The 18,776-nt window shown below is 41.3% G+C and overlaps 1 protein-coding gene across 1 annotated transcript in view; it reads left to right on the forward strand.

Annotated features, from left to right (window-relative positions):
- trabd2a (TraB domain containing 2A) overlaps nucleotides 1-13,496 on the forward strand; it is a 60,852-nt gene extending 47,356 nt beyond the window's left edge. Inside the window, exons 5-7 of the mRNA XM_083531116.1 lie at nucleotides 4,067-4,157; nucleotides 8,857-9,117; nucleotides 12,663-13,496. Of these exons, the coding sequence (XP_083387242.1) occupies nucleotides 4,067-4,157; nucleotides 8,857-9,117; nucleotides 12,663-12,858 (548 nt within the window). The 3' untranslated portion in view covers nucleotides 12,859-13,496. The remainder of the gene's footprint in view (nucleotides 1-4,066; nucleotides 4,158-8,856; nucleotides 9,118-12,662) is intronic.
- The last annotated feature ends 5,280 nt before the right edge of the window (nucleotides 13,497-18,776 follow it).

Raw genomic sequence — 18,776 nt, forward strand, 5'->3', positions numbered from 1 at the left:
AATGTTTGCTTTTAATTATATGAAGTATTTCCTTGTTCTGAGCTTAACATCTGGAAGAAGCTCGACAGAATCATTTTCTCCAGGAACCAAAATCTCCTGAAAAGTTTGCTGAATTCCTAAAAAGGTTCCTATTGGGCACAAGCACATCCATCAAGGAGCTTTATGAGTTCTACAGAAGACGTATGTGCAGCCATGTTCCCACTCGACCAGACATTTTAGAAATGTTTTCAGGGTCTGAGAAACTTTTCAGCATTGATCTTTTTCCCCTTGGCTACTTCCGACCTCAGCACAGCAGCCAGTCTCGGATGGTTATGGCCTCTGATTTGCTCTAAAGGCAGAAAACCCGGTTATCTTACGCCTGACTGGTTCCTCGCCACATTTCTAGAAAACAACTCAGTGCTTTGAATTGATTTCGGTAACAAAACTTCAAGCCGAAATGAGGAAAGTCTATTCTCTATTTCTCTTCGCTTACTTGTACACATTCCTCAGTTGGATGAACAGATATCTCGACTGTGTGCCAGTGTTGGTTTTGGACATCATTCCTGCGAGGAAGGTCGGGGCAGTATGTTTACTGACAGGTGAGTGTGTGACCCCGAGCAGGGGGAGATGCTGCCCTGGTCTCTCCCTTTTTCGCCCCTTGTGTGCTGAAGTGGAAACCAAACTCTGTACCACATTTAAAGGCTCCTTAACATCGAGCACCGCTAATTTCCTTCCAGTATGTTCTCGAGCAGCTCCTCCTTCTGTCTAATAGCCTTTATGATTAGTTTGCCACTTTAGATTCTAGAGAGCATTTGATTAGCTGAAGAATTAGATCTTACGACGACGATTGTGATACGGAAAAATAAATAAATGTTTGTCGTTCCGTGCGGCAGGCAAACGTAGCAGCGTATATTGCAGTATGATTCCTTACTCTCACCAGCGGTTGACAGAGTTCAGCTGTTTTGGTTTTTGAGCTCGTATTTTTGTGTTTTTGGTGTTTCAAAGCCCATTTTTAGCCTTGTCTCTCTCCTGAAACAGAACACACTAATTAGTCTCATCAGCTAAAGGTCTGTTTCTTACCGCTCGTTTCACCTGACTCCGCCCTCCACTCGTGAACCTAGCACCTTCTAACCAATTAGAACCAAGAACTCGACTGGAATAACAGACCACAGAAGGACTGTGTGTTTATAATCCACGATAATGGAGCAGCCGTATAACAAAAAAGCGCACCGCATTCCGTAGCGCTCTGCGGTTATGCGCTGAATGTGCTTGCTCGTTTAAGAGCTTGTCATTTTTCAACGACTGCTTGCCCACCGCAGGTTTTGACAGATTGAGAAAATATCTCGTGTCACCCCCTACAGGCAACGTTTTGATTGGCGCCTGGTTTGGGCCCATATTCGCTCCGGCACCACGGCCTCGCTTCAGATTAATAGTGGAAAAGCGAACGTTTGATTTCATGACCTCACATCATCCGCTAATGGAAGATCGGTTTACTTTGAATGCTGTCTGATGCCAAATACCTGTCACCGGGACGTTTCTTCCAATCCGGATGGCAAAAAGCGTGACGATTATTATTAACCTCGTATCCAGCGTGCTTCACTTCCTCTGGTTTTTTCGAGGGGTTCGAAAGTTGCCCTTTTATAGCGATGTGGAGCGAGACGAGCTCGCGGCTGCAGCCCAGATTCTAGCGCTAACTGCTACAAAAGATTTAGCCAAACTGTTGCTTTTACAAAGCGGCGTTCAGTAACAACTTTCATCTCCGAATGCTGTTGTTTTTCCTCTGATCTGTCGTTGGCAAGCTTTCGGGGAGCGAAGCTGGGAGGTCCAGCAGTCGGTGATCACTAACAGAGAGCAGCTTAAAGGATAAGTCTCAGAGCACAAAGCTGGGAGCTTTCCACTTAAAGCCACACATTAATCCCTATCAGCTGGGTTCTGCATATGTGTGTGCGTGTGGTTTAAATACGTTCTCATTACAACAGGTAAAGTGGAGGTCAAAAAGTTAACATATGGTCAGAATTCTCTCGGACAGTCGACAGTAGGTTTCCATTGAGACCCCTCAGTCCCAGTGCTGCCAAAATGGAAAAACTCATTAGGTTTCTATATCAGCATACCATCACACAGCTATTGTGTACGTATGTGTGAGAGAGGGTAAGAGATACGGGGATGTGAGTCGGTCAGCCCAGTGACCTGCATCCCCCCGGCTGCCCCGAGGTAAAGCAAGGCATTGTGGGTTCAGGTTCTCTACCTCCTCCCTGTCTCACACAAAGGAAAGGGGGCAACATTGTTCCGAGCAGCTCAGCCGTACCGCAGAAACAAAAGGCCGGGTCTTTCATCAGGCCGTGACGCCTGACCTGCGGCGCTCGGCTCACCGGCGGGAACTCCTAACCTCTAAAAGGACCAGTGCTAGTGTGGGATGTTTGTTCGGACACTTCAGATTTTGAATGAAGCCTTGCCTGAAAAGCGCTGAAGCGTTCCTTGGCTGCATGTTTAGCAATAAAACACTTCAGGGTGTACTGTTACAGAAAAATAATCCATGCCGGTGTGCTGTGATGGTTTTTGTTTCTTTTTGTAGCACAAAATTTTGCCACAATAATCTTTTTAACAATCAACATATGACCAATATAGGACCATTCTAGATTTTTGAGAATTATTTATCCGATAACAAGTTCCACTTAATAGTTCCAGGAGTTCCAGGATGTGCTGAATATTTTCCTATATATGAAAGTGTTACAATACACTGATTTATTTAAAAAAAAAATGCAGCTTTACAGAGAGAAAGTGGTTATAAAAGAATGTAAAAGTTTGTTTCTTATAATTGTTTAAAAGTTTAAATGAGCGAGTGGCGACTGTGGCAAGGAAAAACTCCCTGATAAGCCTTGAGAGGAACCAGACTCAAAAGGGGTGGCACCAAATGTCCATTTATTACAGTTCCATCATTGTTGTGTGCAGTGTGCAGCGATTGCCACTTAAATCCAACCTGTGATTCTAAACCTTTGTAGTAGACTGTTGATATTAATTACAGTCCGAATCCATTGGCAAAGTTCTTGACACTGGAGACTCCTTCACCACCTGCAGTGGTGGACAGTAACCAAGTAAATGTAATTTGATTACTGTACTTAAGTAGCTTTTTTGCTTAGTGGTACTTTACTGAAGTTTTTCCATTTTGGGAGATTTTACTTTAACTTCACTCCATTTCAAAGTCAAAAATGTACAACAAAATTTTGCAAAATCAGTCGGTTTCTTTTTTATTTATGAGTGAATAAAAATTTAACCATCAACCACGCAGCAATCCACCAATCAGGGTCGAGCACATGCTCTGTTTTTAACTTGTTTTGATTGGTGCTTTGTGGTATTTACTTATCACCAACATACAGTTCAGCATCAATTCAACAACAAGCAGAACATTTTGAGAGGAATAAAAGATGGAAGAAACTCCTGACTCAAACTCGCCACGACACTCGTAGCCATTTTAATAGAATGATTGTTGCGCTAAGAGTCACATTATAGTCTTTTCACATAAACTGAGTTGATTAAGCAACGAGTCTTGTGACTAAAATGATAATAGGATGTGAGATTTTAAAGGGAGCACTTTTACTGGAGTCATATTTTACTTTGTGCATCTCTACTTTTACTCAAGAACATGATCATACATCCACCACCATTCTCTTAGCCACTCTTTTTCCTCTTTTTGTGATGTTAAAACCCTTTCTATTTCCTTAGCCAAAGACAGACAAGCCATGCTCGCTTTCATTGTTGTAGGGAATCTCCCAACCTCACAGAGGCTTAAGGGCTCAAGGGATTCCTTACGCGATGCCATTGTTGCCTGTAAAACTGGCGCATTTTTCGACCTTTGACAGAGGTGCTCGTGTCAAACACTTGCTTCCTGTAAACTGACAAGTGCCTGTGTGTGTTTATTCAGGTCAGCTCTTTAGGCCAGATTGTGAAATATTGCTCCATTGTGCGCTGCTGCTCCCGCGCTGTATCCAGTTACGCACGGGTGGGAATTATCATTTTGCCAGGCGGGCCTTCGGGCTGTGTGTTGGACGAGCTGACGGCCTGATTGACTGAGCCAGTGTTTATATTGCAGGTCACTTCCTGGGCAACAACACAGTGATCGATGTTCTGAGGAGCCAAGGCTACGAGGTGGAGCACACGCCAGCTGGCCAGCCCATTAACAGGTAACACACACTGGAACAAATATAATGTTCGTTTTTTTGCCCCGAGACAATTTTAGCACCATTGGAACCGACCCACCATCACCATGACAGATTATATATATATATAAATATATATCCCTTAAGATATAAGATCCCTTACTTGTTAGAAAACCAAGAGGGACATCGCAAAAAGCGGATTTCATTTGACAATTTTTTTGCAATTTCATTGTTTATAGCTTTTGTTCCCGGGCCACATCCTTGATCCCGCTCTCCACTGGGAGTATAGTGTTTCTTAAACACTCTCAGGCCCATGAGCATGCTAATCGGCTCTCTTCTATTTCCTAACAGCGTCAACACAATTAGCTCACAAGCTATTGCGGTTTTTAATTCGTTTCTTTGGCTGGAATACTCTCACAGCCCTGGGAGAACCATCGACGGAGAACAGGAAGAGAAGGAAACGGACATGCTCAGTACAAATTCACCATCATACCATGACCTTCTCATAAAGCCTGTGAAAGGGTTGAAAGACTGTTCTGTACATATTCGATCAGTTACGGCGGTGTAACGTTACACGTGCCACAGCTACGCTCTGCCCCGAAGGCTTTATTTATTTCAAGGCCCATTTTCGAAGGGGTTGGAAATTCTATGGAAATTGTTTTGCGAGCGATTCGCTGGATGCTCGATGCGTTTTCAACAAAACAGATGTTCGGCACAGTTCGTCCTTGTCTGTGAATAATTGAAAAATTTCCCCGGTAATAAGCCTTACTTTGGTTTATTATTTTTTTTCCGTGTTCATCCATGTCTCTGTCTATCATCAAAGACGAGTTCAAGGCTCCTTCGTTGGCCGCTTCTTCAGGAACAAGCCTGAGCCAGCAAACCAGGGAGCAAGCCAAGCAGCCAATGTTTAATGGCGGCAGCTGACTGTAATCCGCTAATCACCTAATTGAGCCATTTGGAGCTGCGATGGTGGCGATTTGGCTGCGAAAATAAACCATGTGTCAGAGGGGCAGTATTTATAGAGTAAGATCACAGTCAGGGTCGTGGCTCCATGGCCTCCATCAGAGGATCTCTGTAGCCATTATAGTGTAAAGTGAAATGTAGCCTTATTGCCCTTAAACCTCTAACCAATCTTGATGGTGAAAATGTCTAGACTAGTCAGTGTCTGGGTTTTAACAGTAAAAAAAACCAGACTTCGATTTACTACAAAGCAAAGCAAGTCTGATTCACCTGCATCATTTTTTCCCCTCAGAATCCTAAAATAATTGTAAAATGCAGTCGAAATAAAAAACTTTTGATGAGAAACAACAAACAAAATACCCCCCCCAAAAAAGTTTTGTGTAATCGAAAAGTTCAAAGTGTAAAAGTGTTCATTTTGACCTGAACGGTGCAGAGATCAGTGATCAGATCAGTGCTGCCTGAATAAACCAGTCCATATAATCAAGTGCAGAGGTTCTGCCAGTTCTCCAGCTGTGGACCAGAATGGAGCCTTTGTCTGCACGGTTCACAACTCATTCACATTCACAGAACCCGATATGTGTTGCACAATCATGATTTTTAAGAGAACAGAAATAAAAGCGAGTCTGAGGAGCTCAATGTAAATGGTGTAATCATATCACAGCTATTCCAAATGCGTTGTGAAGTAACAAAAAGTTACTAAAAAGTTATGAGCTTGCTCAAACCTGCTGAAGTGCTTGTTGATCTTCCACGAAAACACTTACTACAAATTATGCACTTTTTAAATTAATTCAAGTTCAAAAAGATCTATGCATTGGAGTGGAATATCTTGAGTGGCCTGCTACAGAACACTGACCTCAATTCTGCTTAGCACCCTCGGGTTCAATGTGATCGCTGACCCCACCTGAGGTCTCCCCATCTCATCCACATCAGTACCTGACTTTACTAATACACATGTGGCTGAATGAGCACAAAACTCCACAAAATGTAGTGAAACATCTTCCCCCCCAAAAAAGTGAAATTTTTCTAACTAGCAAGTGGAGACTATATTTAGAATGGGATGTTCGGAAAGCACATAGACCTTAAAAAAAGGAAGTAGAAATAATTGTATGTCCTGGAAAATTGTATGATATACTTTAAAATGAGTAACAAGACATGGCGAAATTTTAAAACCAGCACCAAGACAGAGCTTATTTAATATAAGTTCCCCCTAATTTGCATGGATTCTCCAGATTTCTACATCATGCTAGGAGTTATGCTCTGTGGCGTAGCAAGGAATGAACAGTGGTGGACAAATACCATGTACTTGAGTTAAAGTAGAGATACACAAGGTAAAATATTACTAGTAGTAAAATATTACTAGTATTAGTAAAACTGCTCCTTTTAAACTTTTAGTAATTGAGTAAATGTACAAAAGTATTTGCCTTCAAATGTATTCAGAGTTTTATGATTTATGGCTATAATGTCTTAATATTAATTTTGTCACAAGACTGTTATTTGATCAACTCAGTTTATGTGAAAAGACTCGAATGTTTCTCTCAGCATTTTAATCTATCAACAGAATGATTTTACTGATTGATATCTATTCAAATTATCATAAACCTAAAATATTTTTCAAAAGAACTTTGTAAAAGAGGCCACGGGTTTTGTTCCAAGTTCAAGTCTGGAGATTCTTTCATCATTTATTCCTCACTAAATGTTCTGCTTGTTGTTGACCAATCAAACCAAGTTCAAAACAGAGCGAGCGCTCGATCCTGATTGGTTGCTTGCTGCCTGTTTGGCCAGGTTTTATCCTTATAATTAAAAAGTAACGACTGATTTTGCAAAATGTAGTTGAGTTAAAAGTAAAATATTTGACTTTGAAATGTAGTGAAGTTAAAGTAAAAATCTCCCCAAATGGAAATACTTCAGTAAAGTACAGATACGTGAAAAATCTACTTAAGGACAGTAACGATTTACATTTGCTTTGTTACTGTCCACCACTGGGAATGAATGATTAAATATTCATCTATAAAATTTTGCCAGAGTTACAGATCAGATGTGGGATTCAGTCACCAACAAATCTTGCCACATGAGTAGCATTCACAGACGTAGTCTCCTCAAACATTAATATGAATTCCTTATACTCAGCACTGTAGCTAACTGGCTGGTAGCTTTTGACCAGATATGGTGAAAAAATGAAGCAATCCTGATTGGTTGATCCTGTTTCACATTACAGAATAGATAATAAGGTCTTGACAAACGGTGAAACATTTAAAACAAAACAATTGTACGAAATCTTTGTACAATTGTAACAATGGCTTCAGTAAACCTACAGTAAGTTAGGCTACAGTAAAAACAAATTTCTTCATATTTAATGCAAATATTGTTTTATCAGCTGTAAAAAAGCATTTGTAAACGTCATAAGTCTTTTAAAGGGGATGTTATATTTGACTCTGCCTGTCATCATGCTAACGCTTCGTAAAATCTGCGTCTCCTTACCGTAACCTGCACCACGAAGCCACCGTCATATGCTGTATATAGTTTACAACAAGAAGCAAATAAATTTTTATGTGAAGTTCTTACAGACTATAAAGATTTTTGGAAGCACAACAGGATCAGCACTTAAATGTCATGGTCGGATTTAAAGTTAGACCCCCCCCCCTTTTCTTTTTTCATCTATAACGTTACTGGAATTTATGGGTTCATGTAGAATGTGAACACTTGACCTGTTTCTTTCCCTTCCTGGGTGGCTATCTGTGACTCCGAGTGAGATAACTCAATCGCTCCATTTCATCTCTCTGTTCTGCTTTCTCCTCTAAATGCCTTCCTCAGGTCCAACGCTCCATAACACACACACAAAAACATACACAATGATGCACCAAAATAAGTGCAGATGGTCATAGGACACCCAAGAAAAACATCTCATCCCTTTATCAAGTCATCTGAAATATGCAGGGAGTGGACAGAATGCTGTTCCACCTCATCTTGTTGTCTTTCATCTGCTTCCCATCTTACATAAGCCGGCAAATGTATGCACGCCAAGCGCACAAAACCATTTATAAAAAAAAAATAATGGGTTGCCAGATTAGAGGAGACACTGGAAGCCTGCGGTCCACAAAGTTCTGAGGTAAAAATTCAGAGAAAAGTTTGGCGTCCCAACTTATTTGCACCATTTCCGCTCTAATAGATGCCTCTATTGCTTCAGACACCATTAGAAGCCACAGGTATTTGCATTTCTTGTAGTCAGATTGAGCTCTGATTAGAAGCAGATGCCTTTCTGTTTTTTTTTTTTTTTTATCTCCAGAAAGCCAAGATCCTGGTTCATCAATCCCCTCTTTAGTTCCCCACCCCAAAAATGCACAAACCTCAGAGAATCTGGGCTTTCGTATGGTCCCAAAATGGAAAAAATTGCTCCTACGTGGAAGGTTCTGACTCGCTATTGATGTGATGCATGTTTCAGATGCTTCCTCTTGAATTATGAATATGTCTGGTCTGGAAAATAAAAGTCTTAAAAGCATGGTCACGATAGATCTGTCTGGATGGTTTGTTCGACAGAGTGTCCAAATACGCTCTTCCTTCACAGAATTCCAGTTTCTTCAGCCGATTCGCTTTCAACTATCTCCAGCACCACTGGAACATGTTGCGGTGGCTTTTCCGTTATGCATAGTTTTAGACAAGAAACGGTTTTCAGTGGGGAAAACGCCCGTTAACCACAATGCAATCCAGGACTAGACCTAATCTGCGTCAGTAAGAAAAAAACAGACTTCTTTTTATTCCTTCGCAGTGGCAAGCGATCCAGCCATCCTACAGACAGAGAGGACGCCAATGTTTCGGATGCGGAGTCACCAGTGGAAGCCTTCTTCCATGAAGACCAAGAATGGCTCCCCATGGAGGAGGAAGAGGACTCTCCACCCAACTTGCTGCTCCCAGACAGCTTGGAGCTTCTCGAGAAAGTGGAGCGCAAGCTCAAGAAGAAGCGGCGCAACAGGTTAAAGAAGCAACGCCACCGGCAGTTCAATGACCTCTGGGTCAGAATGGAGGAAAGGTGGGTTGAGAACAAGAATTCTTTTGAATAATTTATTTTATGGATTTTATGTCTAGGAAGCTACAAGTGCTATCATCTTGGTATCAATGAAACATGAACGCTAGCAAATAGGGTTTGTCGAGTTTTCCTGGCATAATAAAATATATCACATTGTTCTCTTCTGACAAAGAAAAAAATATGGGCTAACTGAAGAAACTTTAAATAAAAAAACCTGTCTATATAGACAGGAAAATGGCTAATCAGAAGGTAGTGAGCTCAATTTCCATATTACCAAGCTGCCACTGGTGGGCTCTTTGGCCGCCTTGATCCAGTTGCTTTTGATAAAAGTGTGAACTAAATGAGGTAAATGTAAATCCTTTTTAAAAGTTGTAGCTAAATGGTGGTAGTCCAGTGGTTAAGGCTTTGGGTTACTGATCAAAAGGTCAGAAGTTCAAGCCTCAGTATTGCCAAGCTTACTATTTTGGGCTCTTGAGCAAGGCTCTTAACCCTCTGTGCTTTAGAATCGATGTGAAATGGCTGACCCTGCGCTCTGACGCCAGCTTCCTAACATCTCTGGGAAATGTAAAAAAGGAATTTCAATGTGCTATAAACTACATGTGCCAAGCACCTTTTTTCATTCTTTCTTTTTTCTAAATGGGTAAGTTAATTTATAAAAAAAAAACCTGTACAAAAATGTGTATTTTCAAGTAGCAGAATTATGACTAGAATGAACCATTAGCTCGAGGTCCACAGGAGAACCAGGCCTACAAGGTACAACAACTGATCAAGGTAGTTTAACCTGTAACCGTTTGAGAGGCGCTAGAAAGACCACCCGAGAGTTCGACTTCTCGGGTGTGTGAGAATATGCAGAAACACATATATGTGAGAATATGCAGAAAGAAAACAATTGACATGCAACACAAAGAAAGGCTGAAAGTTCATCATACTTGGAAGGTTCCAGTTAGAGCCCGTAAACGATTTCCGTAAATTCTCCAGGTGAAATTTGAGAATTTCTTGTAACAGGACGTTATCTGTTTCCATCACGCAAGGAGTTTCTGGATGGTTCCTAGTATTTCTGTTTCGAAGAGAGAGCTTGAGGCAGCTGGTCTAACTGTTCTCCGGATGTAGGGTGTATAGTGTTGGTTAGAGGTGTTTAGCTTGAGGCGATGGCAAGAGAGGACACGGTTTGGCAGGAAGCAGTCGGTCTCTGATACGCAGGTGTTGCGTTCATCGGAGAGTCCTGGAGGCTTCTGCGCTATCACATCTCACGCTTTATACCTGCATACATACACATGAGACTGCAATCCCATCGTCCCCCTGCAGCACTGCCTCTGTCTGGACTGGTCTGTCATTCAGAGGGATTCTTTACCTCGTGTTAACGCCCATGGACCAACACTTGAAACCTGAGGACTTCCTCTGAGAAAATGAAGGACAAGGCATCCATCATGAAGTGTTTTTTTTTTATAATTTACACAAGTGACTAAACATTGAGAGGTTTTTAAATCAGTGGTAATAAACCACATTAATTGATTAAACTGTTGTAAGGAGTTAAGGGACTCTTTATTATTGTGTAAGTATAAATTTGACACAAGCACCTGGTCTATGGCTTCTTTTTAAAGGATTTCTACCAAACTCCCACCGAACTCCCACTGAACTCCCCTAAACACAAATATCCCTGTACCTTGTTGGTTAAAAACTCCTTTTTTTCATCAGATGTAAAATTACATCTGATGGTTCCTGTATATTTTGCCTTCGCCTACGCAAGTGCAAAAGAAAATAGCCCCATAACAGATATACAAAAATATACCTTGGTGCTCCGCATCAGGTGAAACCCAGATTGTAAAAGCAAACAGTATTTCGGAATATGTACAGTATATACACATCACATTTATTTTTACCCGCAGCAAAGAAACTCAGGCACCCGAACGTTTGGCCAGCAAATTGTTGTCCAGGGTCTTGATTATAGAGAGCCTCACCCCCTCCACCTCCACACAAACATATGTCCGTCATCATCCCATGACTCTGGAGAACGTGTCAAATGAATTTGTCTACGATTTTAAACTAACGCGTACAAGCTGTGGTGGTTTAACCAGCTGGACTCCTGAAGACGGGGGAGAAACACGTGGGAGTTCCACCGGTCTGCAGAAACTGTTGACAGAAACCAAGAAAGTTGATGTGATTTCAATTTTGAGGGGAAAAAATGGACTAAAGAATTTGCTAGTCTTTTCTCAAAGCAGTCTCACCTTGTTTCATGCCAGACTTTTACCCAAAAATCAACAGCCTCAAATATTTTCTCCCTGCATTTGAATAACTCTATTGATCGTGACTGCTTGCTGCATATCCATGCGCAACTATAACAACAGTGCTGTGATTGATTATTACCAGCATCTGGAGACTGTCGGTGGCGAATATGTGCATTTGCGATCGTCAAATGAAATTTGTATCTTTAATCGCCCAAAGCCCCGCCCCCTTTTCCACCCCCTCAGTTTGCGGATGAATAGCTGCTTTTTTTTGTTTGTTTCGCTATCTCTTTAAAGCATGGCCGAATGCTAAGTGTCAAAAAGCTTTAGGAGACTCAAATCAAGCTTAAGTAAACCTTTATTCAGAGTAAAATAGAAATCAAAAAGGGAGAAAAGAGAATGAAACGGCGAAAAGAAAAGAAAATGTGACATCAAGCCCTGATGTATTGCAACGAAAGCTACTACAATTACAGAGATGTTTGAAGAATTTTGTTTCACAATTTTTACCAAGAAATGGCTACTATTTTCTCTTTTGCCAATCGAATCCCAAAAAACCTCATTTTATTAAAAGACTAAGCACGAAATAACACAATTTTCTAGATTGTTAACAGCGAGCAGAAAAACAGAAATGTATCGTAACTGGAGTTCATATTCCAGAATCTCCAACCTGTCATAAAAAGGCCTCTGGGGCCTGTATCAGTTGTCTGTCTCCAATTTGTATAAAAGGTCCATATAAGTAAAATGTAAGTACCAATGTAATAAAATATTTAGCTAAACCAAATCAAGTAGTAGTGATTAGATTTTTTTCAATTTTTGTGCCCTCCAGGACAATAATCATATTCACATTGATGGCATCTAAATGCCCTTATCCAGGTTGAGGGCCTTGCTCAGGGGCCCAGGAGTGGCAGCTTGGTGTGGCTGGAATTTAAACTCACAACCTTAGGATCCAAACCCCAACACCAATCAATGCCTTAACAACCACATCCAGACATTCTTGAAATGTGTGTCATGTGTGTATGGAGCCTGTTCAAGGAACCAATTTTGCTCATCCACCTCTAATGGATCTTTTAAAAACTCCATTGCAAATCCATACAACATGTTTTTTTTATTTTTTTTATTCAAACACATTAGACACGTCAAACAATTTTTCCATACAGCCACTCGTTCATAACCGGAATTAATACAGCAAGATCCAAAAGACCTCCAACCTTCAGCAATATAAATCAAAGTACATTTTATTTACTGTGTAACCATCATCTGTATCCTATTAAAAAACAAAAAAAAAAACAAGGATGGCTCATAATCTGATTTCTCTTCTATTCACAGCACGACGCTGGAACCGCCTCCAACCGTCGTCCGCATCATAAACGGTTACATCGCGGTCCGGTCCGACTCGCGAGAGCACGGGAGATCCGATCATGACAGGACTTTCTCAGGCTCCGCCCCTACAACGCGAGGGGCTTCCTTTTTTATGCTGATATTGTGCCTTCAGGTCATCGTGCTTCTTGGCTTAAGCCTCTAAAACCTCTACATGATCTCCACCTCGACCTTAAGACATCCTCAGACGTTTTTAAAAAGGCTCTACAGGGCATTAGGAGAGAGACTGAAAACGAAAAAGACTGCTGTACATGAATGTATTCTTCATTTTCTGAAGGATGACCGATTCACTGCAATCGACTGCAGGATCTGTAAATACCAAATGTATCATAGATGTAATTTAGAGACGTGAATAAAGACGGCTGCTTTGTTATGTTTTTTTTTTTTTTTTTTTTGGTTCGGTTTTATATAAAAAGAAATAAGATTTGCTCTATATTTTTGTGACTATATGAGGTATTAACTAACATTTTGTATTTTTTTTATATCTCAGATCTCCATTATTCGCGGAAAACAGCGCGTCACTGTTATTTCCATCCTTTCATGTGTTTTTGTTTTATTACAAGGAGTTTATGTTTAATTTATTAAATATATAGCTTTAGCGTATTCTTATTATTATCCGTACGTTTTCCGACAGCTCTTTATGGTTACGCTCTTCTTTTGCGCGCTTTCTAAACATTCCCATATCACTGTCATCTGGTAGTACACAATCCAGTAACGTGCAGTACCTGCTACTCAGATTTGGTTTGTTTATGCGATTGAAAGCAATAAACTATTTATCTAGTTGCCGTCTTGTGTGTGAAAAGAGAAAAAAGATCAGGAATGATTTGTTTTATTGATTGTATCAAATTGCTTGGCTGCAATTGTATTTTATTACCTGATGATCAAATTCCTTTTACCGTGAAACCGTGTTTGCGTATAAGACCTACACCGTATCGACAAAACTATTGGGACTTGCGGAACACAATTGTATAGAACGTCTCTGGATTTGGAAGCATGGAATTTTTCTTCGCTTGAACCCTGAGACCCAAACCTGTTCCCGCATGACGATGTGCACAAAGCAAACTCCATGAACATTCGCTTTACATGGTTTGGTGTGGAAGATCTCCTGCTACAGCACTCCAACCCTATTGGACACCTTTGGGATAAACTTTTCATGCTGACTGCACCCCAGGCCTCCTCACCTCACCTACATCAGTACCTGACATTACTAGCTGAATGTCTAGCAAACTCCAAAAATCAATTGTAAGATCTTCCCAGAAGAATGGAGGTAATTATTAAAGGCTATACCAGTAAATAAAGAAAGGGGGTGTTTAAAAAGCACATTTGTGTTTAGGTGTAAAATGATCAGGTGTTCCAGGGCACATCTGGAGCATCTGCTCAGGTCAACAGCGCGTACAGCGGAAGCGTTTCACGGCTTTTCTCCGAGCGCTGAATGAAAAGGCTATGACTTTCAACACGATGGTGTTGATGGTGGGCACCAGATGGCTCGCATTTTTATTCCACCCGCAAGAACCCGAGTCGTTCTCCACGATTCGCTTGCGGAACATGAAGAGCCAGATGTTAAAAAAAAGAAAAAAGGCGGAAGAGTCATGACCCGGTATCTGGCGAGCATGCTCCTTATTATCTCATGGAGACATTTCAAGCGTTGGTTAAAAAAGGGAGAAATTTATCTTGGGAATGTTTAGGCTCCATTGGTGTAGCTATTCTTGCCTGGGGTCTGAGGTACGTGGAGTTAATTTGCGATTATAATTCCCTCCACTCTTCTGGGAAGATGTTCCACTAGATGTTGGAGTGTGCTTGTGGAGATTTGTGGAGATTCCCACAGCCACATGTGTATTATTAAAGGCAGGTATTGATGTAGGTGAGGAGCTCTGAGGTGCAGTCAGTGTTTCAATTCATCCCAAAAGTGTGCAGTAGGTTTGAGGTCAGAGCTCTAAAGAAGGAGATCTTTCACTCCAACTATGCAAAACATATTGGCATGGAGCTGGCTTTGTGCACAGGGGCATTGTCAGGCTGGAACAGTTTGGGGTCTCCTAGCTCAAGCGAAAGGGGAAGATTTCACTATCATCATCACTATTCCACAACTTTTCATCCACTTACATTGAGCATAAAAGTCTCCAAAGGTCCCTGTGTACGCTGTCACTATGGAAATTATAATATAATAACACATTAGCATCATCTGGCTTGTACCTGGAATTACTCTCAGAGCTGCTGGCCAATCAGAATTGAGAATTAAATAACAAAAAGCAAAGAAATACTGAATTCACGACCATTTATGTGAATGTTAAATCACACACATGACACTTCATACAAAATCAGAACATAAATCCATGCGTTGATGCTGCGTGGTCTTTGTATCTCGGAATAACTGATGAGTTATGTGGGTGTTTATTGCCAGCTAGAACATGCACGATGAAATAAACACAATTAGCTGCTGCTGATACATTTATGGGTTTTATTTTTTATTTGTTTTTATATAAAACTTTGTCATATCAGCTGATGTTCTCCTTGTCATCCATAATGTCGCACACACATTTCTGTTCCACATACACACTGCCTCGGTCTGAGTACCAAACGTCAAACCCAGACGATGCAGCGCTGATATACAGCCGGTACACGTTTAAGGTCTTATGAAATGACGTGGGGCAAATGGAGGTGCCAGATGAGTGGTGAATTACCCCTGCGAGAAAAGGGGGAAAAATAAAAAAAAAGCTTTGAAATCCTTTTTTCCAGCCACAGACTCGTGGACGATGCACAGATGGAGTTCAGCCCCAAACACGATTTCCTTTTAGATCTTAAAGGTTTGTTGTGTCAATCATGATTTGAGGATGAAGCTCTTAGTCAGTGAATTACAGTTGCTTGAGGTCACTTGGTTTCGGTAATAGGGATCTGAGAGGGGGATTTACCGTCAAATGCAAAAGTTAGTACACCCCAATGGGGGTTAAGAAATGAAGGAATGTCTTTTTAAAGAAATGGAATGGCACGGGTTTGCGTTATAATGAAGAATGTACACTATATGGACGAAATTACTGGAACACCTGACTCTTCCAGCCATATCTGGTTTCTCTCCGAACTGTTGCTACAAATTTGAAGGCGCACGATTGTATAGGACTTTGGTCTTTGGATGAAGTAGGATGTAATTTTCCCTTCACATTAACTAGGAGACTAAAACCTGTTCTAGCCTGATGACACCCCTGTGCACAAATCCAGCTCCATGAACATGGGCTATACATGGGTTGGATTGGAAAACCTCCTGCTATAAAGCTCCGACTTCTACTCTATTGAACACTATTGATTACTCTTCACCTCATCTACATCAGTATCTGACTTTCCTAACAGCTGTGTGGATGAAGCCCGAATCTCTACATGTAAACTCCAAAAATCTATTGTAAGATCTTTCCAGAAGAATGGAGGGTAATATTGCTGCTCATAGCAGTAAATGAAGAAAGGGATAAACAAAAGCACATCTGGAGGTGGTAGTTTAGCGATTAGGGTAGTGAGTTCAAATCCGTACCACATCAAGCTGCCACTTCTGGACCCCTGAGCAAGACCCTTAACCCTGTAGCTGCTCAGTTGTATGAAAATGAAAGTCACTCAGTATAAGAGCATCTGCCAAATGCGTTAAATGTAAATGCTTTCAGGTGTAAAACGACCAGAAGAATCGAATCTGTTTCAGCATGACGATCCCCTGTGCATGAAGCCAGCTCCATCAAGATATGGTTTTGATACAAGACTTAATACCTGCTTTTGTTGTTATAATAACCTTCATGCTTCTTATAAAACCATTACTGAAGCAATCTGAGAACGTCTGGGTTTCAGTCAGTCTTCCAGTTCATCCTAAAGTTATTTGTTGTGGTTGTGGTCAGGGTTCTTGACTTCTTTGGATCCAGCCTTTCCAAAGTACGTGTGCAAGAAGCTCCATTTGCGTCCAGGGGCGTTGTCATGTCATGCTGGAACAGTTTGGACCTCTCAGTTGCGCTGATAGAAAAAATTTAATGCAACACAATACAATGCCTTTCAATTTAATCGTTTGGTTTCAACTTTGGTGGGTTTTAACAGGAAGTGTTGACCATATATGGTCATGATGCTGTAGCCTTTAAAGCATTCAAGGTGAAAGAAAACTCAAGTAAATCAAATAATTGCATTCTGTTACCTCCTCCCTCTGAATCGGGGTCTGAATAAACCTGCAATTCACGAACGAACAGCGTTTTTTTTACCCCTGATGAAAAAGAATACGCAAACTATTGTGAACGTGTCATTAATCACAGAATGTCACTGGATTGGAATAGTGAGCGGTGTGTTTAGGCTGAGAGTTTAAGATTCATTGCCGTGCTGAGCTCCGGTCGCGTCTGCGGCCTAATTGAAAGCGAGCGCCTCTGCGTTGAGCGTAATGACGATGGAAGTCTCCTTTCTACTTCTCGGTTCAGGTTCTACGCTTCACGACCGCAAGGCTATACAACATCGCCCTGCTTGCGTTTTTTTCCCCCCTAAAAGGTAAATATGTCATAATTTGGCTATAAAGTCGTTGTACAATGACCAGCACTGGATTGTTTTTGTCTGTACCTTAATCCCGACGTCAGCGTCCTCATCAATCAAACGCACGTGCGGCAATGTTTACAGCGCTCCGTTTGAGGGGGTTGGAATCGATCGATGTGGGTGTGCGGTGTGTGTGTATTGGTTTGAGCTATGACACACACTCTGGAGTTTATTTTTACAAACTATAGTAAAAAAAAAAAAAAACACATAGGTGGCCATTCCCAGCGCACAGGCCCCGGGAGCTGAGGCTTGACAGCAGATGCGTAATCAAGAGCAGGACAAATGACCCTGCTGTACAGAGCTTATGTTAAACGTCTGCTGTGAATAAAAACACACACACACACACTTTTATGGGTTTCTGTTTCCATTTACGCAGCGATCCCATCTGGAGGCGCGTAATTAGATTCTTATGGACGTGCATGCCTTATGGCTACACTGAGTCAAATTCATTGCTCTCATGTTATTGACTCGTGATCAGTACGTGAAGGACCACGGATGACGATGTACAGTGTGTGTGTGTGTGTGTGTGTGTGTGTGTGTGTGTGTGTGTGTGTGTGTGTGTGTGTGTGTGTGTGACAGCTCGAGCTCTGCTCACAGCATCGCTACACCGATTTGCAACGGATTTACTGTACTTGCGTTTTTAGCATGACGTTACGTGCGCACTTTAATAGCACACCAGCAAAATGACGACACCACCGACGACACGATGACGTGAGCACACACGTGAAAAGAAAATAAATAAGACATAATAATGCAAACATGAGGCCTATCAAATAAGCAATAAAATGCTAAATCTGTCTATTGCGATTTATACAAATATAAAACAACACGTAACATTTTCAAGTCACGATGTACAGAACATCAAATATATAGAGAAGACATTGCATCGAACGAAAGCCCAGAAGCATCTCTATTTCCTGAGAAATGCTGTTGAAGGTAAAGTTTCTACCACCTGTCCTCATCATGCTCATCATGCTCACGCCAGAGATGGACCATCGACACAATCCTGGGCATTAATGCTCGGTTTGGGAATGAAGCGAGGATGGCTGAGAAGATCAGGGGTCTCTCTTTCCACCATCATAGATATTTACACAACATGATGTGTCCAGCAAGCATTGTGGCTGAACACACACACACACACACACACACACACACACACACACACACACACACACACACACACACACACACACACACACACACACACACACACACACACCCTTCACCCAATCTTCAATCTCCAGCAAAGAAGGACCGAAGCAATGGGGCCCTCACAGCTAAACAGTTTCTTCACACACACACACACACACACACACACACACACACACACACACACACACACACACACACACACACACACACACACACACACACACACACACACACACCATGTGTTCTGGTGGAACTTTGTTTTGCTTCACTGAAAATGACAATCAAGGCCACTTGACCTAATTCACATATTTAAATGCAAAAAACTGACTTTAAATGTAAATCATTAATTAAATTACTATATATTTTTTTTAAAAT

Source organism: Silurus aristotelis (genome assembly GCF_946808225.1).
Source record: "Silurus aristotelis genome assembly, chromosome: 26".
Lineage (NCBI taxonomy): Eukaryota > Metazoa > Chordata > Actinopteri > Siluriformes > Siluridae > Silurus > Silurus aristotelis.